Raw genomic sequence first — 27,439 nt, 5'->3', positions numbered from 1 at the left:
AGCTACTGTTAATTGCCTTCAGCAATAACTTAACCTCTGTGCCATGCCTCTTTTCTCCTCTATAAAGTGATAAAGTCTCTAAGTTGTGGCAGACAGATAGGCATGCCCACTAAATGGCAGCTGTTTCCATTCACAGTGAAGGGTTAAAGCGGGGGTGGGGGGTGGAGTGTGAGTAAAGGGCAGAAGGAGCTGGGATACAGGCAGAGAAGATTCTTGTCCTGAGCAAACATGTGGCTGTGAATGGGCTGGCCCTTGACCATCACACCTCTTCCCTGTCCCCTCTACAGGCAGCTCCTCTCCTATATCACCAAGGACAAGCAGACCGAGAGCCTGGTGGAGAAGCTATGTCAACGATTCCGCACAGCCCGGTACATTGCCACACCTGAGTTCTTTCTGCTACCTGGGGGCCAGCAGGAAAGAGACTCCCCGCCCCCTAGTGGTATCCCGCTGCAGGGAACTGGAGAGAAAGGGTGGACCTTTGCTCTCTGAATGTCCCTGTTCCTCACAAAGCCCTTTTCACCTGCAGAACTGAGAGACAATACCGGGACCTGGCCTACTGTGTGTCACAGTTGCCGCTCACTGAGCGAGGCCTCCGAAAGATGCTTGACAATTTTGATTGCTTTGGAGACAAGCTGTCAGATTCAGCCATCTTTAGTGCTTTTTTGTTGGTTGTGGGCAAGCTACGGAGGTGGACCAAACCCGAGGGCAAGGTGAGTGGACCACTTTTCCTAAGCATTATTATCTTTCTTGTCCCTAGCTTGATTGCAACCACGTTACCAAAGTGGCCTGAGATACATCTTTCTGTCTCTAATTCCTGTTTCTTTTTAATCTTAGGGATAACTATGTTGCTAAACCTGCTCTTAATATCCTTTTTTTCCCTCCAGGCTATAATAGATGAATTTGAGCAAAAACTTCGGGTGTGTCATACTAGAGGATTGGATGCAGTAGAGGAGCTTGAGGTTGGCCAGGGTGGCAGCCAGAGAGCCCCATCAACCACCAAGAAACAATCCACTGGTATGTGAGGCAGCCTCATGGGTGGAAAGAGGTATACGTTCTCTTATACTTTTTATTGATGTGTTTATTTAACTCCTGTTCCCCGGCTTTTTTAGTCTCTAGGCAACAGCATCTGGCTTCTGCTACCTCCAACAATGACTTTGTGACACCTGAGACCCGCCGTACTACCCGTCGGCATCCAAACACCCAGCAGCGAGTTTCTAAAAAGAAACCCAAAATTGTCTTTTCGAGTGATGAGTCCAGTGAGGAAGGTATGACACTCCCTCTTGGAATTGGCTAGAAGAAACATAGCTTGGAGGGTGAGCCTGGTATGACTGGGTCACAATTAAGCATAAATTATCTCTTCACCCCATTCCTCCATGATTGTCTTCCTCTAGTGCTGTTTGGGTTAAATCTCTATCATTTGGTCTAGGGTTGACCCATTTGTTCCCTAAAATCTATTTTTCACCATCTTTGTACTCAATATTTTCTCACTTCTTCAATTGATTCACTAGATCTTTCAGCTGAGATGACAGAAGACGAGACACCCAAGAAAACAACCCCCATCCGCCGAGCATCAGCTCGCAGGCACAGGTCCTAGGAGGTCATCTTGCCCTGTTCCCACCCCTGCTGTGCAGGGATCCGTGGGGCCACCTGAATCTTTTTCTCCTTGTAAAGTATCTGTTTGCCTGTCACCTTGTTTTTAATACATAAATGATCTTTATAATAGAAAGCATTTCTCTTAAACTAGACTAACTGAACTGAATTGGGCTGCTCTCACTCTGTACTATGTTCGCCAATCTCCTTTTCTAATGAATAAATGTTTTTATGTACTTTTAATTCTTTTTAAGTAATATTTTGTTCCATCTTCAGTGAACTTACACAGCAAATCAGGCTCCTATTTAACAATTTCTACATAAATTATTCAGTAACACTGATTATATTTTTTACAGTGTATCAATATTGATAATCTAGTTTTTCTGACTGCCTTACTTTCTCATATTTGCTTTAGAGTAATTGTTGACCGCATGGTCTCATGATTTTTTAAAGGAGCACAGTACTCATGGGTTATACGAGGGGGCTTCAAAAAGTTCCTTGAAAAATGGAATTAAAAAATTTTTTTCCATGAGTGAGATACTCACTCATCTCTGCCAAGAAATTTGGAAGACAACTATCTGGCCAACTGATTAGAAGAGATCAATATTTGTGCCCATTCCAAAGAGAGGTGACCCAACGGAATGAGGAAATAATCAGACAATCTCTTTGATAGCCCATGCGAGTAAAGTTTTGCTAAAGGTAATACAGAAACGGCTACAATCATACATTGACATAGAACGTCCAGAGGAGGCCGTGGAACAAGGGATATCATTGCTGATATCCAATGGATCTTGACTGAAAGCAGAGAATATCAGAAAGATGTTTACCTGTGCTTTATTGACTATGCAAAGGGTTTTGATTGTGTGGATCAAGACAAGCTATGGACAAAATTGTGAAATATGAGTATTCCGGAACAATTAATTGTGCTCATGAGGAATCTGTACCTGGACCAAGTGGCAGTTGTTCGAACAGAACATGGGAACACTGAACGTTTTCAAATTAAAAAAGGTGTGTGACAAGGTTGTATTCTTTCACCATACTTATTTAACCTGTATGCTGAGCAAATAGTCCGAGAAGCTGGGTTCTATGAAGAAAAACATGGCCTCAGGATTGGAGGAAGACTCATTAACAACCTGCAATATGCAGATGATACAACCTTGCTTGCTGAAAGTGAAGAGGACTTAAAACATTTACTGATGAAGATCAAAGAGCATACCCTTCGTTATGGATTACATCTCAATGTAAAGAAAACAAAAGTCCTCACCACTGGACCAAATAAACAACATTCTTATCAATGGAGAAAAGATTGAAGTTGTCAAGGACTTCATTCTTCTTGGATCAACTATCAACACTCACAGAAACAGCAGTCAAGAAATCAAACAACATATATTGCATTAAGCAAACCTGCTGCATAAGGCCTTTTGAAAGTATTGAAGAGCAAAGATGTCAGCTTGAGGACTAAGGTGCACCTGACCCAAGCCATGGTATTTTCATTAACCTCATATGCATGCAAGAGCTGGACGGTGAATAAAGAAGACCGAAAAAGAATTGATGCTGTTGAATTATGGTGTTGGGGGAGAATATTCAAAGTGCCATGGGCTGCCAAAAGAACCAATAGATCCGTTTTGGAAGAAGTGCAGCCAGAGTGCTCCTTGCAGGCCAAGATGGCTAAATTTGGTCTCGCATACTTCGGACGTATTGTCAGGAGTGACAAGTCACTGGAGAAGGATATCATGTTTCGTAAGGTAGAGGGTCAGAGAAAAAGAGGAAGACCCCCATTGAGATGAATTGGCCAGGTAGCAGCATCAATGGACTCAAGTGTGTCAACAGTAGTGAGGTTGGCCCAGGATCGGGCAGTGTTTTGTTCTGCTGTGCATAAGGTCGCTATGGGTCGTTACCAACTTGTTGGCACCTAAAAACAATCTATTTATTTTATGAGCCATTCCTATTTAGCTAAAAGGTAACCTCAAGGTTCAAAGAACATCAGTTTCAGTTCAATGTTTAAAGAGTATCTCAGGACAATTGTCAGGAAACCCCTCCCGTCTCAGTCAGACCAGGAAGTGTGGACTTTTTAAGAATTTAAGCTCTGTTCCATGTTTTCCTTCCATTCTATCAGGATCCATCTACTGTGACCCTGATCAGAAAGATCATTAGTGATAGCCAGCAATAGCAGGGCACCATCTAGTTCTATTCTCAGGGTTGAATGAGACTGTGGTTTATGTGGATTCTTAGTTCTGTAGACTAGTTTCTTCTCTGAGTCTTTGGTTTCCTTCTCTCTTTTGCTCCTAATGCATACAGACCAGTGGAGTCCTGCTGTGACACTGTAGGATAAGCACTGGACTGCTAACCACAAGATTGGTGATTCAAACCCACCAGCCCCTCCTTGGAAACCCTATACAGGGTCACTATGAATCAGAACAGACCTGACAGCACTTAATAGCAACACCTGTATCTTAGGATAGCCACTAGTAAGCTTTAAGACCCTAGACACTGCTCACCAAACTAGAATGTAGAATATAAATTTTATGAAGTATATTATGCTGGGAGTCATGGTATGGTGCTGTGGGTTAGTGCACGGGACTGCAAAGTTGGTTTGAACCACAAGGTCAGTGGTTCAAGCTCATCAGCCGCTCCTTGGAAACTATACAAGGTGGTTATGGGTCGGAACCGACTTGATGGCACTTAACAACAACATATTATGCTAATTGACCAATTTATCCTATGCCACAAAACTGATCCTAAGCCTTCAAACCCAGAAAATCAAATTTGCAAGGTACTTGGTAATGTCTAAGAAGTATCTAACTGTTGCCCTGTGGTTTATTGTATGTATGAACCCACAAGACAGGCTTCAGAAAGTCTGTGGAAAAAATGAATTAGAATGAAATTTATTCCACAAATTTTTTAAAGCCCCTTTATGTCCTATTATTTACCAAAAATGTCTTTATCTTCTGTAGTTCTTAGTGGCATCCTTTGTACCAATTGTGTGCACTTCACCCACCTTTAATGCTACCTTTCCCATCACCTAAAATAACAAGTGTCTAAGTATTGGTTACAAATCAGGTTGTGAACCACAAGATCAGCAGTTCAAAACTACCAGCTGTTCTGTGGGAGAAAGATGAGGCGTTCTGCTCCCATAAAGATTTACAGCTTCGGAAACCCTGTACAGGGGGGTCACTATGAGTCGGAACCGACTCCAAGGCACACAGCCACCACTGTCTAGAGCGTGAACCCCCATCCATCCCTGGAAACAACCAATGAGCATTGATCTCTGGATTATAAACCTATTCCTGTCATAAAAATTAGGATCATCCAATATTTGTCCTTTTGTGATTGACATATATCACTTAGCATAATATCCAAATTTATCCGTTATATATTTTTGAGAACTCATCATTATTCTTTATGACTGCATTGTTAAGTATCGTTGAGTCAGTGCTGACCCATAGCAACCCTGTATAGAGTTTCTAAGGAGTGGTTGGTAACCTTGAACCACTGACCTTGTGGTTCAAACCAACTTTGTAGTCCAGCACATTAACTCAGCGCCACTCCATAGTATACTTAATGCACAGTATTCCATTTTATGTATGCCATATTTTGTTTATCCATTAATCCATTAGTAGACATGTAGTTTACTATAATGCAGCAGTGAACACAGGTGTGCATGTTTCTGTTCATGTCTCATTAGATATCAGATACATATCTAGGAGAGGGATTGCTGGATCATAAGATAGTTGTACTTGTAGTTTTTTGAGGAAGCACCATACCATTTTCCATAATTTAATTCCATTGTTTAATTCTATCAGCAGTAGATAAAGGTTTATGTGTTTTTAGGCATGTTTTCTAAATTTGTCTGTATTTCATCTTTCACACTAGCCCAGATTCAAGCAGCAGATAGAGGGTTGTCAATCCAGAACGAAGGTGGATCCAGAAGTTCTGGTGCCTTTCTCAAGATCTGACAAACTTGATGCTCCATCTTTCCCTTCTCAGCCTCCCCACCTTGCACACATGACAAGATTGCACCACTGTGGAGAATTATGCCAGTGTTTACCCTCCATATCAGCAGTTCTCAACCTTTTGACATTTGACACTATCTGGGGATATTTTTTGGTGTTACAATTGGGGGAAGGATTGCTACTAGCATCTAGTGAGTAGAGGTCAGAGAATGTGTTGAACATTATGTAATGCAAAAGACAGCCCCCAACAACAATCCATGCCAGCAACCCTGCTCTGGACCACATGCTGGTTTGCTTGCTGTCTGCCCTCCCCACTCCACCCCCATGTGAGTTCAGGTGACTGACCTGGCTAGCCTGATGTAAGGTCTGGTCATGGCCAGTTGTCTACCAGAGATTTCTCACTATGTGGAAGGTTTGCAGGAGGTGAAGCCCCTCAGGTGTAGGCCATACTGCTAAGCATGCGGGCTCCCTAAGCCTGGTCTCTACAGAGGCACCTGAAACGCAGCAGTGAGTCTGCTGTCATGACATCAGTGGTTCTGTTGTCATGACAACAGCAGACTGCGTCAGTAGTATTCCCAGGGTACTAAGCTCCCTCTTTTATTTTTTGGCAAAGGACAGTAATAAAGATGACAAGCATGAGGCAAAAGAGTCGTGCTTTAGGCAGCCAAGAAACATGGTGGGCCGTGGGTGGGGAAAGAGTACTGGACCCGGTGGAGCCTCGGCAGGAATGGAACTCGGCCCCTGCACTTCCCCCACGCAAGCTCTAGAAAGCTCTCTGCTGCTTGCCACCCCCTCTCATCATCAGGTGCCCTCTTTGTGAAAAGCCTGGCACCAACCATGCAGATGGCTGCCAGGCATGGACGCAGCCTTAGCACTGGGGTCCCTAGGAGCCAGGGAAATTCCAGAAAGGGAGGGACTGAGGCTGCAGGTGCTGGACACAGCGTGCTCCCGGGCCTTTCAAGCAAAGGTCTGCTAAACTTAGCCTCAGGCTTTCAGCTAGAAGGGCAGGGGGCTGGTTTCAGGTTACACTGAGCTAGCAAAAAAGCTCCGGGGATCCCCCTCCCCAGCACCTGCTGAAGAGCAAGCTCCATTGCCCCACCCACCTCAGAGCCCTCGTTTCATTCAAGAGCTGAAAACCCAAGCCCTCCATTCCCTCATGTGTTTGGGAGGGGCTCCCACAGCTGCCCAAGATCCTCTAACCCCATTTTTCCCTTTTCTGGACTCATCACCCAGCCCCCAACCATCTATGGGCGAGCAACCTGTGAAGAGGAGTCCCTGGCTCCCGGGCTGGCTTGCACGTCCCAGAATGGGGAGGGACTTCCGCCCTCACGTCCCGCTCGCGGCTCGGGGAGGTGGGGGAGAAAGGAGCAGTCTTCCAGCCTGGGCGGTATAGACCTCACGTTCCCAGGAGCGACTTTGTAGGAGGCCTCTGGTCTGCACCAGCTCAGTCCCCCGGAGGCCGCGGCCAGGGAGAACAGCTGGTGCACACAAGGCCCGGTTTGTCTGTCCCAATTATCAGCCTCCAAGCTGCAGGACACGGTGACCTTCAGTGAGGAACCCTCCCCCTCAAGCCCTCTGCTGAGCCTCCTTCCTCTCCAGGCTCCACCGTCCAGTTCCCAGCCCAGGCCCCAGGGCCAGAGAGGCTAGGAGCCAGGGGATGTGGAGGAGGAAATGGGGGCTGGGAATGGCTCCCCAGAAGGCGACGCTGCCCCTCCTAGGCCTTTTCCTCAGCTGTTCCTGTGTCACTACCAAAGAACCTCGAGGAGAGGTTCCTCGCCTTTCCGGACTTTGAAAGATGGGGGACAGGGTGGCAACGTGGAACTGAAAGCCGTTTTGGGCTTCTACTCTAAATCTCCATCCACCTAGCCCCCCAAAGTCCTCTCGTTTCATCCGGACAGCAACTCTGGCTCCCTGATGTCCTCAGTTTTCATCAGGGCCTCCATCCCTGAGTCATAGTCCCACAGTGCGGTCCTGGGCTCCACCACCGACCGCCTCCCGCATCAGGCCACTCTTAGCCCCCTCTCCCCTTTCCATCCGAAGTCCACAAGCCCGGTGCGCGTGACTAGAAGAGCTAGCCCGACCGGGAGGCGCCGCTACTCGAGGGTTTACGGGCGCACGTAGCTCAGGCCTCAGCGCCCTTGGGCCAGGAATGAGTGGGCCGGACGGGAGGCGGGGCCCGCGTCACTGGCTCCCTCACACCCCTCCTTCTGTGTGCCCACCCCCATCTCTATAAATTAAGGAGGCAGCCTGCCCCTGTGCTCTCTGCTCCTCCCCGTTCGACAGGCAGCCGCAGCTTCTCTTGCAGTACCAGGTAAAAAAGGGAACGTAGGGCCGCTAGACAAAAGGCTTAAGGATGGTCCCCAGAAGGGACGGGGAGGGACGGGGGCTTGGATGGGCAGCTACGGGGTAGGGGATGTGATGGGGTCCGGCCTCCGCATTGCAGGTGTGCGCGGACGTGCAGCCGCACAGTATGAGAATGGAGGCAGGGGCAGGCGTGGGCCCGGGCTGTTCGCCGCTTAGTCGCGGATGCTTACCTTCCTCTTTTTCCGCAGCCGCATCCCTGAGACAAGATGGTGAAGGTCGGAGTCAACGGGTGAGTAGGGTGTGGGTGGGGTGGAGCATTACGCTCTCCGGCCGGTCCCCACCGAATTACGTCAGTAGATCTCTATCCCCGGGTGGGGTGGCCGGGCGCCCTCCTCAAGGAGAACTCAAGGTCAGCGCCCTGATCTGGCGGAAGCTCCCGCTTCAATGGGCCCTGTGTCCCCCACCATCAGCTGTTGCACCTCCTGTAACTCCGCCCCTACGGGGACGCGCCTTCTGGAGCCTTCCACTGCACCACCGCCCGGAAACCCGAGAGGCCTTCAGCCTTTAAAGCTTTGGCTGCGCACACACACACTCCCACCCCCAGTCCCCCTGCTGGGTCTCCTTTCTTCCCTTTCGCGCCCTGCGGGGTCACGTGGCCGGCGAGGCGCCCCTCCTCCACCCACCCGAGCTCCCCTCTGGATGCGACCAGCGCGGTGCACACCCACTGGGGACGCTTGGTTTGCGGTACCCCAGTCGCCATGTTGCAACTGGGAAGGAAATGAATGAACCACCGTTAGGAAACCTCCCTTGGCCCAAGTCTTCCTCTTCTAGCCTGTGACTAACCCTGCCACTCCTGCCTTGGTGGGTGGAGTCACCTTTATCTGGTAAACCAGCTTCCCCGTTCTTCTTTCAAAGAGCTGGATCTCAGAATAAGTACCCTCACCATATTAACCCAAGACCATCCCTTAAGATGTTCTTCTCAAAGATGGTGTTTTTGCTAGGTTGCTGGGGTGTCCTCTTGTGGTTTTTTGAGGTGTGGTAGGTAGGTAGCTGTGTCCTGCCGTGACGCTGGGGGAGCTGAGTCATGAGCAGTTAGGAAAAATTACCACATAAGATGGCTTCTGCTGCAGAAGCCTCTTCCTCACACAGGCTCTCCTCATCTTTGCCTAAGTGTGACCCAACCCTAAAGGCCAGCGTTGTAAAGGTCACTTGGGAGGATTAGATGTCTTGGGAGTCTTGGGAATCCTGCCCTTCTTCTCATTCCATCTTCTAGAAACCAGATCTCCCCACTCTCAAGCCGAATCTGAAGTTAAATTTAGCTGCCTGACCTTTCCATAACTGGGGTCCTGGGCTCCACTCTTCCATTCACAACCCCCTCTCCCTCTCTCCCATGCACATCTGTTGCTGCTCCTCCTAATTTGTTTGAAAATGAGCTAGGAGGAACCGTAGCTAACAAATTAGATCCCTGAAGTTAGGAGGTTGATAGGCAATTGCTTTCTCAGTCTCTTACCATTTGATAGGAGGGACCTGGAGAAGAGCTGAGCATACACTGTCCAGTTGATTTCTAACCTGAATTCCTGCCCTTTGAGCTTGGTGTTGCTGAGTGTACAAGTGTTTTCTCCCTAGAGGGTGTGACCTGAAGTTGGGCCAGGCAGGAACAAGCATTCCCTGGACGCTGATAGTGGGGGGGGTGGGGGTATGGATACCATGTGCTAGACAGCGTAGCAGCAACAGTGCTCTGCACAAACCTTCGAGCCTGATCACCTCCGAAGCGGAATACTAGCCTTCACTTTTATGGCTGTGCTATAATGCCAGGCTAGTCTGGCAGAGTTTCCTGCTATACATAAACTCAGATCATTTAGGATATTCAGTTGTGTGCCTTCTCTCAGTTCCAACTCATAGCTACCCTGTATTAGGGTTTCCGAGGCTGTAAATCTTTACAGGAGTAGAAAGCCTCATCTTTCTCCAGCAGAAAGGCTAGTGGTTTCGAACTGCTGACCTTGAGGTTCGCAGCCCAACTCGTAACCACTACGCTACCAGAGCTCTTTTAGGATGTTACAGAGATGGGAAAATGTTATATTCTATCCTTTTTAACTGGGTGAGTTGGCCTGGAGCTGTTTTCCTTCCCAGGGAAATTCTTTCTATTCCCTACTCTTATTTTTTCTCATCTCTTGTTAACTAACCCTCAGATTTGGCCGTATTGGGCGCCTGGTCACCAGGGCTGCTTTTAACTCTGGCAAAGTAGATGTTGTTGCCATCAACGACCCCTTCATTGACCTCAACTACATGGTAAGTGCTGCCCACGAAGCTGGTGGGAAGGGCAGAAACATGCTGAAGGGCGGCCCCTGATGCCCTCTTATTCCCTAGGTATATATGTTCCAGTATGATTCCACCCATGGCAAGTTCAATGGCACTGTCAAGGCTGAGAACGGGAAACTTATCATCAATGGGAAGCCCATCTCTATCTTCCAGGAGTAAGTGTGGAAATTGGGACAAGAAGAAATTTGTTTTGGGGAGAGACAAGGATATGGTGGATCACGTTGAATACATGGTACTTCACATCCCTGAACTTGGTTCTATTCCCTTCTGCTTTGTAGGCGAGATCCCGCCAACATCAAGTGGGGTGATGCTGGTGCTGAATATGTTGTAGAGTCCACCGGTGTCTTCACAACCTTGGAGAAGGCTGGGGTGAGTGATAGAGAAGTTAAGCCTGGAGGGGACTAACCCTGGGAATCCAGTGCAGTGGGAAGACTGGTAGAACCTGGGTTTGTAACTGTTCATTGTCCACAGGCTCACTTGAAGGGTGGTGCCAAAAGGGTAATCATCTCTGCCCCTTCTGCTGATGCCCCCATGTTTGTGATGGGCGTGAACCATGAGAAGTATGACAACTCGCTCAAGATTGTCAGGTGAGGAGTAGAGAAGAAATCAGAAGTGCAGTGTGCCACGAGGTGGACATGCCTTTTCTTAAATGTGCTTCCTCTTTACAGCAATGCCTCCTGCACCACCAACTGTTTGGCCCCCCTGGCCAAGGTCATCCATGATAATTTTGGCATTGTGGAGGGACTCATGGTAAGAAAGTGACCATAGCGCCTTCATTTCATGCCAAAGGTTCTTAGAACCAGGCTGTGGGACTCTGGAATTCCAAGGGATTGGCTTGGGTCACTCTCTCCTAATTTCTCCTAAAGGTTGTGGAGGCCTTGAAGCGGGGGATGGTATGATTGTTGAAGCCTCTGCAGGGCCTTTACTCCCTCTATTTTCTAGACCACAGTCCATGCCATCACTGCCACCCAGAAGACTGTGGATGGCCCCTCTGGGAAACTGTGGCGTGATGGCCGTGGGGCTGCCCAGAACATCATCCCTGCATCTACTGGTGCTGCCAAGGCTGTGGGCAAGGTCATCCCTGAACTGAATGGGTAAGATCCTCTGCTGTGCTTTACTGCCTTTGGGGAACTCTAAGGGAGAGCAGACAGCCAGGAGGTACAGGTGCTGACTCAGTTTCCCCGTCTCTACAGGAAACTCACTGGCATGGCCTTCCGTGTCCCCACTCCTAATGTGTCTGTTGTGGACCTGACCTGCCGCCTGGAGAAAGCTGTATGTTAGATTGGGTTTTGGTGGGCTGGGGCTTTGTGTCCCCGTGAAGCTGTGGTGAGATTGGAATGGGAATAGCCATTTCATTTTTACTGTATTAGGCCAAATACGATGACATCAAGAAGGTGGTGAAGCAGGCATCAGATGGACCCCTAAAAGGCATCCTGGGTTACACTGAAGACCAGGTACAGAGAGGACCTGAAGCTTAGTTCCCACATGGCCCCCATTAGCAAGATAGGGTTCCCACTCTTGGTTATTTTTTTTTTTCCAGGTCGTCTCTTGTGACTTTAACAGTGACACCCACTCTTCCACCTTTGATGCTGGGGCTGGCATTGCCCTCAACGACCACTTTGTCAAACTTATTTCCTGGTATGTGACTGGGCAGACAGGGGACTGTTTTTGAGAAAGTGTTTTTGAAAGTGTGGTGCCCTCTGGTGGCTAGCTCACAAAACTAGCCCTTACCTACTTCTGTTCTTCCAGGTATGACAATGAATTCGGCTATAGCAACAGGGTGGTGGATCTTATGGTCCACATGGCCTCCAAAGAATAAGAGCCCCTTGGACCACCAGCCCCAGCAACAGCACTAGAGGAAGAGAGAGGCCCTCAGCTGCTCTGGGAGTCCTTACCCCAACTGTAATAATCCCCCTATACACTGAGAAACTCCCATCCTGTTTCCATCCAGACCCCCTGGAGAAGGGGAGGGGCTCTAAAGAGCCCAGTCTTGTCATGTACCATCAATAAAGTACACTATCCAGCCATCTCTTTTGTCAATTTTATCTTATTCATGGCTTTATATTACAAGGGAAGCTGGGCTAAATAAAGGTGAAATAGATCTTGCTAAGGGAAACCAAGAGGGAATTGGTGTACCACCAGGCACAAATTAAGGTATATCTCTGTTATGTTTGCCCTTGGTACCCCGTGTCAGGGAGAAACTTCCTGGACAGAAAGCCAGCACAGCCAGGTTTAAGAAGTCAAAACCATTTTCTTCAAGAACTCCAAATCTAGACTCCTTGCTAGCAGTCAAGCTCCATGATTAATCATCTGATGAGCCCCTTTCTAGATGTCTACCCTGGAAGTTCCTAATAGTATTGAAAACCACTGGATCCCAAGTCAAGTGACCTTGACAGAAGATGAACTGATGTCAGGTTCACATTGTGCCTATTTGTGGGTGAAGCAGGGAATTGACCTAGATTCGAATCTTGGATCTGCCATATTTATTTTGAATCAGTTACTTGGTACATATATCCCTGTGCCTCACTGCCCATTTATAAGATGGAGATGATGGGAACAGTAGTGTAGAGGACCGTGTAGCCAATTACCAGCAAGTTCTTCAAACGAACAAAAACAAAGAGTGCTCAATAAATAATCATCAGTTTCATTATTATTAAAGATTCCATTCAAATGTCAGCACAGGAGATACTCATTCTCAACTTCTCTCCAATTTCTCCCAAGTCAGGGCCGTCCTCTTACTCAGCCTGTTGGTCTCACGTGTGATGCACATCTTCAGCTGATGAAGACCCCAAGAGCACACACACTGCATTTGTGCACACACACAAGTAGCTTCCCTGACTGGGAGCTGAGCAGGCACTTGGATCTCCCTCCAGGATGCTATACCCATCAGATCCATCAGCTACAGCTACAGGGCACCACCCAGAGGAAAGCTACAACCACACATTGAACAGGTGGGCAGTTGTGAGTGCTGTTTCCCTTTGCCTATAACAGGGAGGGAACCCTTTGAACTGCAGGTATTTCACAAGCCACAGAACTTCCAACTTAATTAATCCACTTCATAACCAGTGCCTGGGCCAGCTAGCACCAGTATGGAATCAAAGACAGCTGGCACTGGGTCACAGTTGGAAGGAAGATCCAACCCATTCCTTACACAGACAAGGGAAGAGGCTATGTTCCAGTCTGGCAGCGTTTTAAAAGATGGGAAAGTAGCAAAGACTCCCACACATGGAGTCCCACAGTGGTGGGAGTTACTTGGGAAGGGCAAGGCCAAGTCAAGCGCCAGACCCCCGAGCCCTGGAGAGGCCAGAGGAAGCCAGGAAAGGAGTGCCCAAGCCCTTGGGCCAGGCTTGGTACTGTGGGACACGTGCTAGTTCCCTTCTGTGAGGCCCCTCCCACCATCCCAGTATGTGGGGCCCCAGGGGGAGCCGAGGTAGCAGCAGGTTCCTATCTCACGGAGCTATCAGATGAGACATCCCGATCTGAGTCCTCAGCCTCGCTTGGCGGTGGTGGCGGTTCGCTAAGCGGGACCACAGTGAAAGCAGGAGACTTTCTAGAAAAAAAACACCAGTTGTCACCTTGGGGCAGGAGAAGAATCCTGTGCTCTTATTCTCTGGCAGGAAAATGAATGACTGGGAGACTATGGAGTAAGGAAGGGCAGAGGACAAGGAAGGTGGCAAGGGGTGAAAAGAATCCTCTCCTGCCCATGACCTCATCTCTTTCTTGGGGACTTAAGAGGTCAGAGGTCAGCTCTCTCTCCAGTCCTGGTCTGAGAGACACTACCTGTGTCGTGTGCACTGACACTGTCCCTGGATTTATCTCTTAGCTACATTACTGTGGTGACATTTTTGTTGTTCTCAAACTTTAGGTTGAGATATAACTTACACAGGGACAAATGCACCAATCACACCCTGGACTTCAGATAAAAATCTGCCCCACACCTTTTCTGTTCCTTGTCAGTTATAAGCTGCCTCCCAGAAGACCACCAGATTTGGTGGCATTTGGAGTTTCAGCTATCTAGCCATGGGTGTACAAATGTATCACCTAACTGTTGATCTGGGTTGGATGTAGCAGGGGACAGCCAACAGGGAGCCCCACATCAAGATGTGACCAAGCCATTGTCACAGGCTTTCCAGAGCTGGCCAGTCAGGGGCTCTGTTCCGTGCACCCCATATGCCCACCCTTACCGGTCTCCTGACTGGGTGATGAGCCTGCGGCAGGTCTCCATCTGCACGTCGAGGCCCCGCTTCATGCTGCACATCTCCATATACTCATGCAGGTGCCGGTTCATGTCGTTCTTGGCTGTGGCCAGCTCCAGCTGTGACGGGCGGCAGGGCCATTGGGTCAGCATGTTCCCCTGCTTCTGACACCAAGAGGCTACCACACTGGGAGTACCAGCTAGGCAGTGGTGCTCAGACAGCCATACTGGAGGGCTTGGGTTGACAAATCATGGATTGAGGCTGAAGGTACTGAACATGCTATCTTTCCCCTGAAAGTCCTGGGGATCTAGCTGGAGAGGAATGCAAGTGGTCTGCTACTGGCCTGCATTCCTGCGACAGAGCAATGAGCGCACTGAAGAAAGGATCTGTCGGCCGGAGGGAGAGGATCAGAATTCTTACCACAGAACACAGCTTTCCATTTGTGTCCTGGCTTGTTTCCCCCAGCAGGGTTCCTTCAGGGCTTAGCTCATCTGTGTGTGTGTGTGTGTGTGTGTGCGCGTGTGCGCGCGCAGTGAGTCAGTTCCAACCCATAATGACCATGTATAGAGTTTCCAAAAGCAGCTGATGAGATTGAGTTGTCAATCTTGCGGTTACCAGTCTAGTGCTTATCCTACAGTGCTACACTAAGGTTTGTTGTTAAGTGCTGTCAAGTCAGTTCTAACTCATAGCAACCCTGTAGAGGATTTCCAAGGAGGGATTGGTGAGTTTGAACCACCAACCTTGAAGCTCAAACTGACCTTACAATCCAGCACATTATCCCACAGTGCTACTCTAATGCTGTATCCAAGTCTGTCCCCTGTGAGTCCCTTTAAGGGTTAATTTCATGAATTTTGTGATGTATTCACCAGATTCATGGTACCATGGAGGAAACCCATCTGTACCAGTTAAAGGGACCAATTCGCTCACCATTCTCTCCTCAATACTTTATTGTTGGGGACTGAATGGTGTCCCCTCTCAAACTAAAAAGATGTTGAAGTCCTAACTAACCCTCAGTATCTGAATGTGACCTGTTTGGAAATAGGGTCTTTGAAATGTTATCAGTTAGAGCATGAGTATTGGAGTAGTATGGGTCCTAATTCAATATAAGTGGCATCCTCACAAAAGAGAAGAGACACAGAGGAGAAAACAGCCACGTGAAAATAGAAGTAGAGGTTGGAGAGATCTATAAGCCAAGCAATGCCACAGGTTACTGGATGTCACCAGAAACCAGGAGAAAGGCAATGAGCAGACTGTCCTTTAGAGACCTCCAGAAGAACCAACTCTGCTGACTCACAGCCTCTAGAATTACGATAAGTACACATTTCTGTTCTTAGAAGCCACCCCATTTGTGGTACTTTGTTATGGTAGCCCTAGAAAGCTAATACATTTATTTCCTCACCTATAAACCAACAACAACAAACCGTTTTCAGAAACAACAAGAAAGACTGCCATACTGAATGCTGGTTATAAAAAATCTCTCAATTTCAGAAGTGTTGTATGTGACCAAACAACGGGCTCAAAGTCTAGAATCAGGAGAGCCCGGTTCTGTAGCAGGCAGGCTATGAGGTCAAACTGAGAGGCCCAGACAAAGACAGTAAAAGATCTAGGCCACAGACAATCCACTGCCTTCCTTTGTTTGGGGTACAAAGGACAGGGGCCAGAAGGGGAAGCAGAATAAAATCATTTGAGGTGACCTGCTTGAATGCCTGAAAAAGAAAAAGGGTAGGAAACTATCCATGAGTAATCTGAAACTGAAAGAACAGAGAGAGGGCAGAAACCTAGAGAAAGAAGTAAACAAGTTGTAGGGCCAGACAAGTGAGATGGTCAGGATAGCAGTCTTTGGGATAAGGTGGTGTGTAGATGGTCAGAAGTCCTAGTGAGCATCAAACCGCAGGGTTGGCTAAACAACAACTGGGATGCAAGGAAAACAGAAGATGCTGGCTGTCCAATCTAGGAGGAAAATACAACATTATCAGTTCTTGTGCAGATCAGCTGCCACCTACACCCAACTTCTCTGACTCAGAAGAGCCAGAGTAGAGGGGACTGGATTCTGGAACCAGGGGGACAGGAAGAAAGCAATGAAGAAATGAAAGAAAAGGAAGAAATGAGTTCAGTTACCAGGCATCTCTACTCATTGGTCTGTAACCCCTTAACTCACATATTTAAAGCGAGGAAGAGGTGAGGTCATGACCATACAAATCTTTTTGTCATCTTCAACAAACTACGCTTTGTGACTGGTGGGGGTGGTGCGAGATGAGAACAGATGGGAAGAGGAAGGAGAAGGAGGGGAAGAAGCCCACCCACCACCACCTACTTGGTCATCTGATCAAGGGAAATGCCCTTGCTTTCATCTCAGTGATCCTAAGAGATCAAAGGCCACAAGGATGTAGGTTACTCATGTGTCACCATGCTCCTAACATTTCTCCTCGTATCACCGGAAAAGATCTTCAAAGACATGTTTCCAGTTAGGATTTTCTTTTGTTTTTGTTGTTGTTGTTCTTTTTCTTTCTGTCATGCTTTAACCTGGGTACTTTGGGTCCTGGGGATGACCCCAGTGGAGACAGCAGCCCAGATCACTACTCTAAGCACCCCACAAGATTGAAGGTACAGTGGAAATCTCAAACCTTGATTCCACCATCAGAAAGAGTCTGGGAGGAAGACGGGAGAGAGGGAACAGTGAGACAGGTACAAACAGGAGAGTGGAGAAGACCAGTTCTCCTTCCCCATCCCCTTAACTAGAAGAATAAATTTGGCTGTTGTCTTTAAACTTCTGCATTTGTCTGCCTGAGCAGAGAAAAAGCAGATTTTGATTAAAGGAACTGAATCATTCGATGTGTGTTGGAAGAGTAGGAAGATAGAAAGATAATTTTTAACTTCCCTCTCAAAATGCAGGCAAGTGTGAGAGCAATAGAGCATAAATATGACGCACGGGCCTAAAGAGAGGCTGAGGTTTACAGAAATTCATTTGCCTCCTCCCCAGGTCAGTGTGCATCGGAAAAGGACAAGGTCAGGGGCAGGCAGGTCTCACAAGGAATCATGGCTAACTCCTCCCACAGCTCACTTCTTGCAATCCCTGAAGGTGTAACGTTGAAGTTAAAAGGAAAGCAGCAACTTCACTAGCCATCTCCAGAAGATTCCTCAAGGCTAGCAGATAAGAACGGGAATTCCTCCATGAGCTGAAGGAACAGGAACACTCAGGCCCACCTCAGCACTGTAACTCGGGCAGTATTATGAATAAGAAAACTACCATCATGGCATACTTAGTATGAGCCAGCCACTGCCCTAGAATTTTTATGAGCATTATTTCACCACATCTTCACAACAACCCTAGAAGGGCGTATTATCTAACATTTTGATTTTGAAACACGCTAATAAAATAAGTAACATCAAAATTCCAGATGAGACTCCTGGTGTGCTCCTGTAGGATTAGCACTGGACTGTGAACCACAAGGTCAGCAGCTCAAACACACCAGCTGCTCCTTGAGATAGAACCAACTCCATGGCACTTTAACAAGAACAGTGTGTAAGTGGCTGAGCTCCAAAGCCTGAGATGTTACGAACCCACTATAGCTGTGGGAGGAGCACTGGTGGCACAGTGGGTCTAGTGGTGGACTACTCATCATAAAGTCAGCAGTGCAAACTCATAGATGCTCCAATGAAGAGAAATGAAACTGTCTGCTTCCGTAAAGACTGGCAGTCTCGGAAACCTTAGGGAACAGATCTACACTGTCCTGCAGGGCCACTACAAGTTGGAATTGACTCAAAGGCAGTGGGTTTGGGTTTTTTATAGGTATGAGTTACACCTCAACATAAAGAAAACAAAATCCCTCACAGATGGACCAATAAGAGCATTATGATAAATTCCGAGAAGATGGAAATGGTTAAAGACTTCATTTTACTTGGATCCACAATCAACACCCATGGAAGCAGCAGTTAAAAATTCAAACCATGTACTGCATTGAGCAAATCTGTTATAAAAGACCTCTTCAAGGTGTTAAAAACAGAAGTGTCACTTTGAGAATTAAGGTGTACTGACCTAAGTAATGGTTTTTCCAATCACCTCACAGGCATGTAAAAGCTGAACAATGAACATGGAAGACTGAATGATGCTTTTGAATTGTGGTGAAGAACAGTGAATATACCATGGGTGATCAGAAGAACAAACAAATCTGTCCTGGAAGAAGTGCAGCCAAAATGTTCCTGAGAAGAGATGATGCCAAGACTCTGTCTCACGTACTTTGGATATGCTATCTGGCATGACCAGTCCCTGGAGAAGACCAATCATGCTTGGTAAATTAGAGGGCTCACAAAAAAGACAAACACCCTCAACAAGATGGATTGACCATGACTGAAACACTGAGCCTAAACAGAGCAGCAATTGAGAGGCTGGGGCAGGACCAGCACTGTTTTGTCCTGTTGTACACGGTGTCACTGTGAGTTGGAACGACTGGAAGGCACCTAACAACAGCGACAATAGGTATAACCAGCTGAATGAGTGCTCATCCCCACAAAGGAAAAAGAAGACCTCTACGGTCATACCGTGATGGGGCCCCAGAGCTGCATCTCCACTCATGACCCGCTGGGTGATTGGGCCTCTTGGCATCAACCTATGTCCTTACCTCTATCTGGTCAATGGTTTCCTGATATTCCTTCTCCCGGGTTTTGAACAGGGACTCAGTATCTTTAATCACCTTCTCCAAACTGTCCTCCTGTTGCTGGGGGGTAGAAAGGGAAGCGAGGACAGGCCAACCAGGGAGGGTGGGGATAGGGATAAACCACAGGGCCAAGGCAGGGGTAAGAGAGAGAATCAGGTTAGAGGACACTGGAGAGAGACAAAACAAAGGACAAAGGAGATACAGGATGACAGCCACATAGAAGAAGGATCAGAGCGAGGGGTTAGGGAGAGGAGGAGGAAGGGTACCAAGCTGGAAGGGCCCTGAGGCCAGGAGGAATGGTTACCTCTCCCTGGGCCTCTGCCGCTGCCATGGCATAGCCTGAGAAATCCTCCCATAGCAGCAGGGTCTCCTCAGTCTCCTCCCAAGTCAGGCTGTCACAGTCGTCCTCAAAATCATACTCCCTCCTAAAGACGGAACCCAGGTGTCAAGGGGTGCCTGTGCCTGGAGGGGTTGCTGCTGGGGAGCTCCGGCCTCTTGTGGGGGTCTGGCTGCGGGGCTGCTGGGATGGGCCTGAGGGACTCACAGCTGGTTGAGCATGCGCTGCATCTCCTCGTTGATGCTGAGGGCTGTGCTCTCCTCCTCATCCCCATCGGGCTGGCGGGGCCCGTCACTCTCCAACAGGGAGGGGTCCTCCTCGCTGGCAGCCTTGCGCTCCCGCTTCCGCCCCCCCATGGATGGGACCTTAATGGGAAACAAGTGCAGAGACTACAGAGACGAGGCCGGGTGCATGAGGAGAAAGGGTGGGGAGTGGGGGAGGCCAGGTGCATGAGGAGAACAGGTGGGCAGGGGGATAGAGGGGGCAGCATCATGGGAGAAGCACGAACCAGCAGAAAGGGTGAGGCAGACAGAGAGAAAAGACACAGTTACCATGACAGGAACAGAAACACAGAGAGTTACCAAAGACAGACAGACAGACACAGGATGGTGACAAAGCTGTGGACTGAGAAGGAAGAAAAAGAAACAGAAAAAATAGAGCAGTAAGATAAGGGGAGAGATGGCTTGTTATTAAGATGTGTAAAATGGCTAAAGAGGGCTTGGGGTGGGTATGGGGATTTTTTTCCTAAACAAAGTATTTCAATGAAAAAATGAAACTAAAAAGAAAATTTTTAAGACTTCAAGGAAGAGAAGAATACAGTGTTTATAAATGAAAACTTGAACCACTTCCAGATACGGAAAGTCAGAAGGAAAAGGGATAGAAAGAAGTGAGGAAAAGCGAAAAAGAGATCAAAAGAAGGGGAAAAACAGCAAGGAAAATGGGAAGAGAAGAAGTCAGTGCTGGAAAGCCCAGTGGGTCACAACTGATAGCTAACCGACCTGGGTAGTTTAGAAACGGGGGCTGGGACATTAATAAGCTTGCATGAGATCAAAACTAACCAGTTTCTTCTGTGGAAAAAGCAAGAGAGAAGGTGAGAGGAAGAGAGAGAGGACAGGAAGCAGACAGAGGAGAGAGAGGGGAGGGAGAGATGGTGTTAGAGACAGCTTTCAAACCTTCTCTCCAAAGGCTGCTCCTCAAACCCAACCTAGGCCCACCTGGGTCCCCAGCTTCCAGGGTAAGGTTCTCCAGGAAGGAGGGCAGGTCCTGTGCCCCAGGCCAGCACTGGTGACATTTCTTCACCTGCTCAACCCTCCTCTGGGCTCAGGCACTGGGGCGTGTGGGCTGGAGAGTGCTAGGCTCCACCTGCCTCCACCCAGGGACCTCTCACCTGGAACATCTTGATCATATCCTCGCAGTTGCGCTGCTGAGCCACATCACAAAGTTTGGCGGTGATGTCGATGCGGCGGCAGATGTCCATGTCCACCTTCATGGCCTTCTCCTGGATCTTTGTGTCCAGCTCTGACAAGTTCTGTCAGGGGAACACAGGGAAGAGTAAGGCGGCATCCACACTCCAGACAGGGACCAACGTGGCCCCTGCTAGTTCCTCCTGCTCCTTCCAGTCTCCTGCCCCATCACCTGCCCCAGGAAGACATCTTCAGGTCCTCAGGGCAGAGCAATCTGCTCTGGCCAGAGACTGGGCTGCTCAGGAGGAAGGGAGACCCCAGGGGCACACAGGTTCTCCCTAGAGCTGGGCACTCTAACCAACAAAGTAGCAGCGGTCCTTATCCCCCAGTGCTTATGCTCCCAGGGAGAGACCCCACTGGGAAGGACAAAAAACAAGGGAAGTACTGAGATGATCTTAACACTCACAAGCACTATGGGCCCTAAGTAGGTGCTCAGCAATGCTCCAAGCGCATTATAATCTTTATAACCTTCCTGCAGCATAAATGCCTTCATTATACCCATTCCACAGAGGCCCAGAAAGGCTGAGGAACTCACCCCAGGCCAGCCACCCTGCTAGCTGTCTGCAGAGCTAGAATTTAGACAGAGGCAGCCTGGCTCTCCAATCTACACTTTTGCTAACTACTTAACAACTCTACAAGCCCTGACGGCACAATGAGCTAAGCGTTGGGCTGCTAACCAAAAGGTTAGCGATTCAAATCCCCAGGAGAAAAGATGAGGCAGTGTGTTCTTAGAAGCCCTATGGGGCAGTTCTCTCTGTCCCACAGGGTCTCTGTGAGTGGAGACTGACTCAGCTGTGGGTAACACCCTTAGTCCTGCTGGAGGCTATACTTGCCCTCCACTACACAGGAGGACTTTTTTCTTGAATTGGGAGTGGTAAAGGAAGAAACTGAAAGGATAAAGCGGGGGTGGGGTGGGGGGGTGGTAGATAGAGCCGGACAGGAAATCAATAGGCCACGACTTGGACTCTGTCTGGCTTGTTGAAGGCAGTTCTCATGACGGCCCCGCCGCGAGAAAGGCAGAGGATGGCTCACTCACATTGCTCATGAGCCCCTTGAAGACCACTAGCTCAGCTTTCAGCTGCTCCACCTTCATCGCCAGTTCTTCCTGGCAGGCATCTGCCTCTTGGGCTTCCTGTAGTCAGGGGGAAAACCCTCACATCAGGGACACTGCCAACACGAGAGATTAAGAAGACCAAAACAGGGCAGGGATAGTTCCAGGGACTGTGAGGACACCCAGGCAAGGGGGCAGTCACCCTCACCTCCTGGAGTTCCTTCACTTGCTCTTGCAGCTGCATGCGAACTGTGTATTCCTCTTCCCACCTGACAAACATCAGGGAGAACAAGGGAACCTGAGGATGGACCCCTGCCCTGCCCCCCCCCACCTCTCCAGCTCAGGAATAAGCCCCCCAGGTCTGGTTCCCTAAATGGGGAGGTGCTTGGACAGGCCTGTCTGGCAGGCCAACCAGTGCAGCTGCTGGCCTTGGCTTTAGCCCTCAGCTCCACATTTCCTGGCAAGTGCTGATCTAACTAGTTGGCTTCCAGAGCTAACCAGTTGCCTTCCCATCACCTCAGCCACTCACCAGGATCTATATTTAAGAGCAACTGCTGCCATTAGTCCCTTCCTGTGCCCAGCCCACTCAGCCCCAGTTCCAACCAGCTGTCTCCCTCCGGCCCATGCCAGACCACCAGGCCCGCCCAGCCCAGTCTCCCACCTTCTGTTGCACAGATCCGGACTCCCGCCTCCTGCCCGCACCAGAACAGAGCTCGTCTAGCCTGGTGCCCTGCCTCCTGCAGTACCATTTAACCCTGGAAAAGCAGCTGCAGGACACAGACCGCATCAACTGACTTGGTCAAGAGCCCAGGAGAAGATACACTCCCCACACACTCTAGAAACTGCCCACCCAGGCACCCCCCACCAGGTAAGCCACAGAGGAGTGACAGAGCTGCCCCTACAGCCAGAAACTCCCAGACGCATTAAAGCAACCAGCAACAAGAACCTAGTATTTCGGAACACCCAAACCCATGGGTCCGAAACCAGGAAGCAGATATGAGTCTGACAAGATGCCTCATTAATGCAGTGGATGAGAATTAGAAGTAGAATCTCCTAGGATTTCTGGGACCTGGCATCTAGAATAGAGAGACTGACTACGCCACAAGTAGATTAGAAAGCATATTGGGCCCCTGGGCAGGGTAAGTAGGCCCCTGAACTAGGATTTGTAACAATTACAATCCATAGTAAACCAATATATAATCTATTCTATCAAATAGACTGAAGAGGGTTGGTAGGACTAAATCCACTGCTATGGATTGGGCTCTGCCATTTCAGGACCCTCCAAGGTCAGCTGGGACAACAGAATGTCTTACACCCTACTCATAAGAGGCCATTATTCTGGTCACATTCTGGAAAGGCTTCTTCCAGTCTGAGAAAGGAGGGGAACTGCACTAAAAAAAAAAAATCCTCAATATAAACAAGGTGATTAGAAAGCAGGAAAGAACACAGCAAGAAAATAAAAATCCAAGCAAATGGATTCTGTGAAACAGGATTAAATCCTTTTCTCCCTTGCCCTCCATGTGTTTTCTTGTTTGACCCTCTCCTCTGTCCCCTGGGCTCTAGCTCTGGTCCCATCTCCCTTTGCTCTTCTGGGCCCCTCACCCGCAGCCGCACTGCAGTATTCCTAATAATAACTCCTGCACATCACCCTGGCTGCCCCTCCCGCACTGGCAAGAAGGTGGCTCAGCAACCACCCTGCCAGTTTTGTCCTGCAGCTCAGATCCCTGCCTTCCTAGCCCCCTTGCCCACCCTCCCCTGCTGGTTCCATGTCCTCCTCCCTTTTGCTCTGGTATTCTACTTCAAATGGTCAAGGCCAAGGAAGGGCCCTTGTAACATCCAACAATTTCTTTTCTTAGATATAAAACCCCAATCTCTGGGTCTTGATTTCTCCATCTAAAAAATGAAGGCACAGGATTCTGTGCCCTCAGGCCCCTGAAGTCTGTAAGTCCCTGGATGAAGAAAGCAAGGTTGACAAGGTGACAATGACCCTGGATAAGATGCAGGGGCAGGGAACATTGTTTGATATGGTAACCCAACAAAATCAGGTCAAAACCTAGATTAAAAAGTTCATTCAGGATTTTTTTCTTTTTAATTATAGGATAAAAACATGAAGACAAACAATTTGGGAGGTCAATAGAATTCTATTTGTTCTACAGCCAAACTTTTGCACTATACATTTGGACTTCTACTCCAATCTGCTCTCACGCAGTTCCCTTAACATGGGCAGAATGGGAAAGGGATTTCCATGTATTCAGCAGTAACAAACACCTCTCTTTAATTAGGGCCACTGGAAAAACTGAAGCTCAAGAAAGAAGCCCACCCCCGGTCAGACAAGGTAGGGGAGATGAAAAGAGAACCCAGGAGGCCTCAGCTCCTTCCTACTTAAGTGCTCTAGCTCACCACACACTTCCCAGGCTAGAGACAGTACGGAGGAATGGTGTTGCTCTAAAGAGAATAGAACCAGGGCAGGGGATCTCGGATGGAAGCCTGGATAAGTGCCCAGATCACATACCACCAGGTTCTAGCTACAGGACCTTCCACATAGCAAATGTGCTGCAGAGCAATGAGCTAATCACACACACACACACACACTCAAGGAATATCTCTTTGCTGTCTGGACAGCTGGACCATAGGCAAACACTCTTTCAGTTTTAAAAAAAGTCCTTGAGAAGAGCAGTTGTTCCTGTGGTTAGGAGTATATTTCTGAACTGTCCACGTTCCTTTGCTGAGTGCATGAATTAACCTCTGCCAGGGTAGGCTGGTTCTTGGTGAGACCTGAATGGTGGGTTTAGGACAACTGAGAGCCCCTGGGACGTTTAAAGAGCCCTAAAAACACAACGGTACTCAGCTGCTAATGCAAAGGTGGGTGATTCGAATCCACCAACTGCTCCACAGGAGAAAGATGTAGCAGTCTGCTTCCTTAAAATTGTTGTTGTTGTTATGTGCTGTGGAGTCGGTTTGGACTCATAGCGACCCTGCACAGGGTTTCCGAGGCTATACTTCTTTATGGGAACAGAAAGCCTCATCTTTCTCCTGCAGAACAGCTTAAGATTACAGCCTTGGAAATCCTATGGGATAATTCTGCTCTGTCCTTTAGGGTCACCATGAATTAAAATTGACTCAATGGCAGTGGGTTTGTTTTTTGGCTTAGGTAAGAACAGTATAAAGAGCTCTGGTAGCGTAGTGGTTACGAATCGGGCTGTGAACCTCAAGGTCAGCAGTTTGAAACTACCAGCTATTCCACAGGAAAAAGGTGAGGCTTTCTGCTCCCGTAAAGATTTACAGCCTTGGAAACCCTGTACAGGGTCGCTATGAGTCGGAACTGACTCCACATAACATCAACAAGGACAATATACCACAGACAACTAAGGAACCCAACATAAGGATAGAACTCAACCTTCAAAAGTTCTCTGATCTGGCAGACTCAGGCAGGGTACGGATCCCTGAAGGTCACGCCCCTAGACCCAGCTGTAATTTCTCAGAACATTTAACCAACCCCACCCTCTCCAGATCAGTAACCTATCTTGGCTACATTGGCTTTCAGGGCTAGTTTCTAGACCTACCACAAGGGGTCATTATAGCAGGAGTGAGTGACTGCCAGTGTTAAACTTGAAGGCCTGCACACCAAAGCCTCCTTGTTGTTTTCCTATTCCTTCTCAACCAGGGAACTGATGACAGAGTCTAGAGTCTGGTTGTACTCATGGCTGTCGTCATGGTCTGCTCTTTGCCACCTTCAGGTGTCCACTTGGTACATAGCCACCACTCTGGTATCATCACATCTATGCCCATCATCCCCTGTGCCACCCCCACTGGATTCCCCTGAGAAAGTCAAAGCCTCCTCAGAATGCACTGGGTCTGCCCCACCTGCCTTGCAGCCATTGGTTATGTTCATATTCCCAGCTGCCTCCTGCTCAGTCTCCCCACTTTGGCTCTTGACCCTTTCAAGTTCTTCCAGCTCCCACAAGCCCTGTAACAACCACCAGGCCCCATCCTTTACCCTAGGAAATTCCCTTTATTCTCTGTTCGCATTCTTTTGACCTCTGCCAAAGAATGCCTTCAGGTCTCCAGAGCCTTTCCTGTGGAAGTGGGGCAGGGACCCAGTGTCCACTGACCTTCCTTACTGTGGGAACTCCTGAGCTGTGGCAGGACCATTCTTGTGCAGGGCCTAATGTCACCTGAGTCTCCCCAATGAAAGCTACACTCTTTGCCTCTTATTTCTGGTCAGTATGTGGAGCTTATTTCCACAAATTGCTCTGAGGGTGGAGAATGATGGAGATACACAGTACCCCAGCAGGTAACTCCCAGACAGCAGCGGCCCTTTCACAAAGGTTCAAACACTGCAGCCTCAGAAGAGACAGAAAGCAAAGCCAGGAGAAAGAAGCGCCCCACAATGTTCTGCTCCTGGAATCTTTCTTCCAGTCACAAGTCTTACTTCTGTATCCTCTGTGGATTCTACTTTTCCAGGATCCAACTGCATCTACTTCCAAGCCCCTTATTCTACAGCACAAACTTTATTTACTCTTAGTTCATCTCTCCCAGATCCTTGGGTCCTACTTGCTCCCCTCTTCTGAGCCCACACCAACCCCAGCCTTGCTCTATGTGGCCTCTACCCCTCCTTCCCAACCACTGCCGTTGTCTTCTCCTTCAAGGCTCAACATACCTCCGCTTGTACTCGTCCCGCTCCCGCTTCACTTTGGCCAGCACGTTGTAAAGGGCGCGGATCTCTGGAGTGATAGTGTCGATCTGGACGCCCACCCCGTCGGGGTGCACCCATGACAGGCCAGGCCCTTGCACCAGGGTGGGCTCTCGGCCAGGTCCAAGCCGGCGGGCGTGAGAGAAGGACCAGATGGTGCCCGGCATGAAGCGGGTGGACGAGGAGAAGGTGGTGGAGCTGGCGGTGGCGAGGGCGGTGGAGGTGGAGGACGAGTGGCCGGTCGCTGAGGGAGTCAGGGGGCCGGCGGGCGAGCCCAGCACCCGCGCTGACGGGGTACAGACAGCGGCCGGCCGGGCGCCCAGGGGCAGCCCCAGCGGCCGGATGGGGCTGATGAAGCCAGTCTGTACCGCCTGGTCGCGGCGCGCCAGGCTCCGCCGGCCCTGCTTACCATCTTCCAGCGCCTGCTGTAGCTGCTTCTCCAGCAGCCGGTTCCGGCGCTCCAGCTCATGTACCTTGGCCAGGAAGCAGCGGAACCGGAGGTTCAGGGTCTTGAGCACGTTGATGTTGGAGCCCAGGTCATTGCGGAGTGCCATGGCGGCTGGGGGCGCCGTTCCCGGCCCGGGCGGTGAGTAGGCAGCGGGGCCTGCTGGGACGAGTGGCGCCGGAGCCAAGTCCCCTCCCCCAGTAAAGTGATCACCTCCCAGAGGGTCCCCCAGTGGCCCGGCAAGACCCTGCTGCTCCTGCTGTAGAAGGAAGAGGTTGGGACCGAATAACGGATTCATGGCTGCGCCTTCTGCTGGGAGATGGAGACCAGTGCAGGAGCAGGGATGGAGGGTGAGGGAGAAAAGCCAATGAAACGGCTGGGGGACATGGTGCAACCAATCAGACGGCTCCGCGAGAGGGGCAGAGGTCAGGGG

General features: G+C 49.2%; 3 protein-coding genes across 4 annotated transcripts in view; 2 read left to right on the top strand and 1 right to left on the bottom strand.

Moving 5' to 3' along the window:
* The window catches only part of NCAPD2 (non-SMC condensin I complex, subunit D2), a 35,022-nt gene extending 33,428 nt beyond the window's left edge, over nt 1–1,594 (top strand). Inside the window, exons 27-31 of the mRNA XM_006862662.1 lie at nt 288–368; nt 527–710; nt 885–1,014; nt 1,110–1,265; nt 1,509–1,594. Of these exons, the coding sequence (XP_006862724.1) occupies nt 288–368; nt 527–710; nt 885–1,014; nt 1,110–1,265; nt 1,509–1,594 (637 nt within the window). The remainder of the gene's footprint in view (nt 1–287; nt 369–526; nt 711–884; nt 1,015–1,109; nt 1,266–1,508) is intronic.
* A 6,519-nt stretch (nt 1,595–8,113) lies between these two features.
* GAPDH (glyceraldehyde-3-phosphate dehydrogenase) lies at nt 8,114–12,181 on the top strand. Its single transcript, XM_006862661.1, has 11 exons — nt 8,114–8,136; nt 10,037–10,136; nt 10,215–10,321; nt 10,445–10,535; nt 10,638–10,753; nt 10,835–10,916; nt 11,109–11,260; nt 11,360–11,438; nt 11,537–11,620; nt 11,707–11,804; nt 11,916–12,181. The coding sequence occupies exons 1-11, from the start codon at nt 8,114–8,116 to the stop codon at nt 11,983–11,985; spliced, it is 1,002 nt and encodes a 333-aa protein (XP_006862723.1). The 3' UTR covers nt 11,986–12,181.
* Nucleotides 12,182–13,610: 1,429 nt separating this feature from the next.
* Nucleotides 13,611–27,351, bottom strand: IFFO1 (intermediate filament family orphan 1). Of its 2 annotated transcripts, none has more exons than XM_006862659.1 (10): nt 26,529–27,351; nt 22,077–22,137; nt 21,854–21,949; nt 20,742–20,882; nt 20,413–20,421; nt 19,562–19,743; nt 19,322–19,442; nt 18,982–19,077; nt 14,351–14,481; nt 13,611–13,716 (listed from the first exon to the last, which is right to left on the bottom strand). In XM_006862659.1, the coding sequence occupies exons 1-10, from the start codon at nt 27,302–27,304 to the stop codon at nt 13,611–13,613; spliced, it is 1,719 nt and encodes a 572-aa protein (XP_006862721.1). In that variant the 5' UTR covers nt 27,305–27,351. The 2 variants fall into 2 exon arrangements, with proteins under 2 accessions (XP_006862721.1, XP_006862722.1); XM_006862660.1 differs by having other exon boundaries at nt 19,562–19,719.
* Nucleotides 27,352–27,439: the final 88 nt, after the last annotated feature.

This window comes from Chrysochloris asiatica, unplaced genomic scaffold (assembly GCF_000296735.1).
Source record: "Chrysochloris asiatica unplaced genomic scaffold, ChrAsi1.0 scaffold00050, whole genome shotgun sequence".
Classification (NCBI taxonomy): domain Eukaryota; kingdom Metazoa; phylum Chordata; class Mammalia; order Afrosoricida; family Chrysochloridae; genus Chrysochloris; species Chrysochloris asiatica.
Note: the sequence above shows the minus strand (reverse complement) of the source record. Positions and strands in the feature narration are given on the sequence as shown.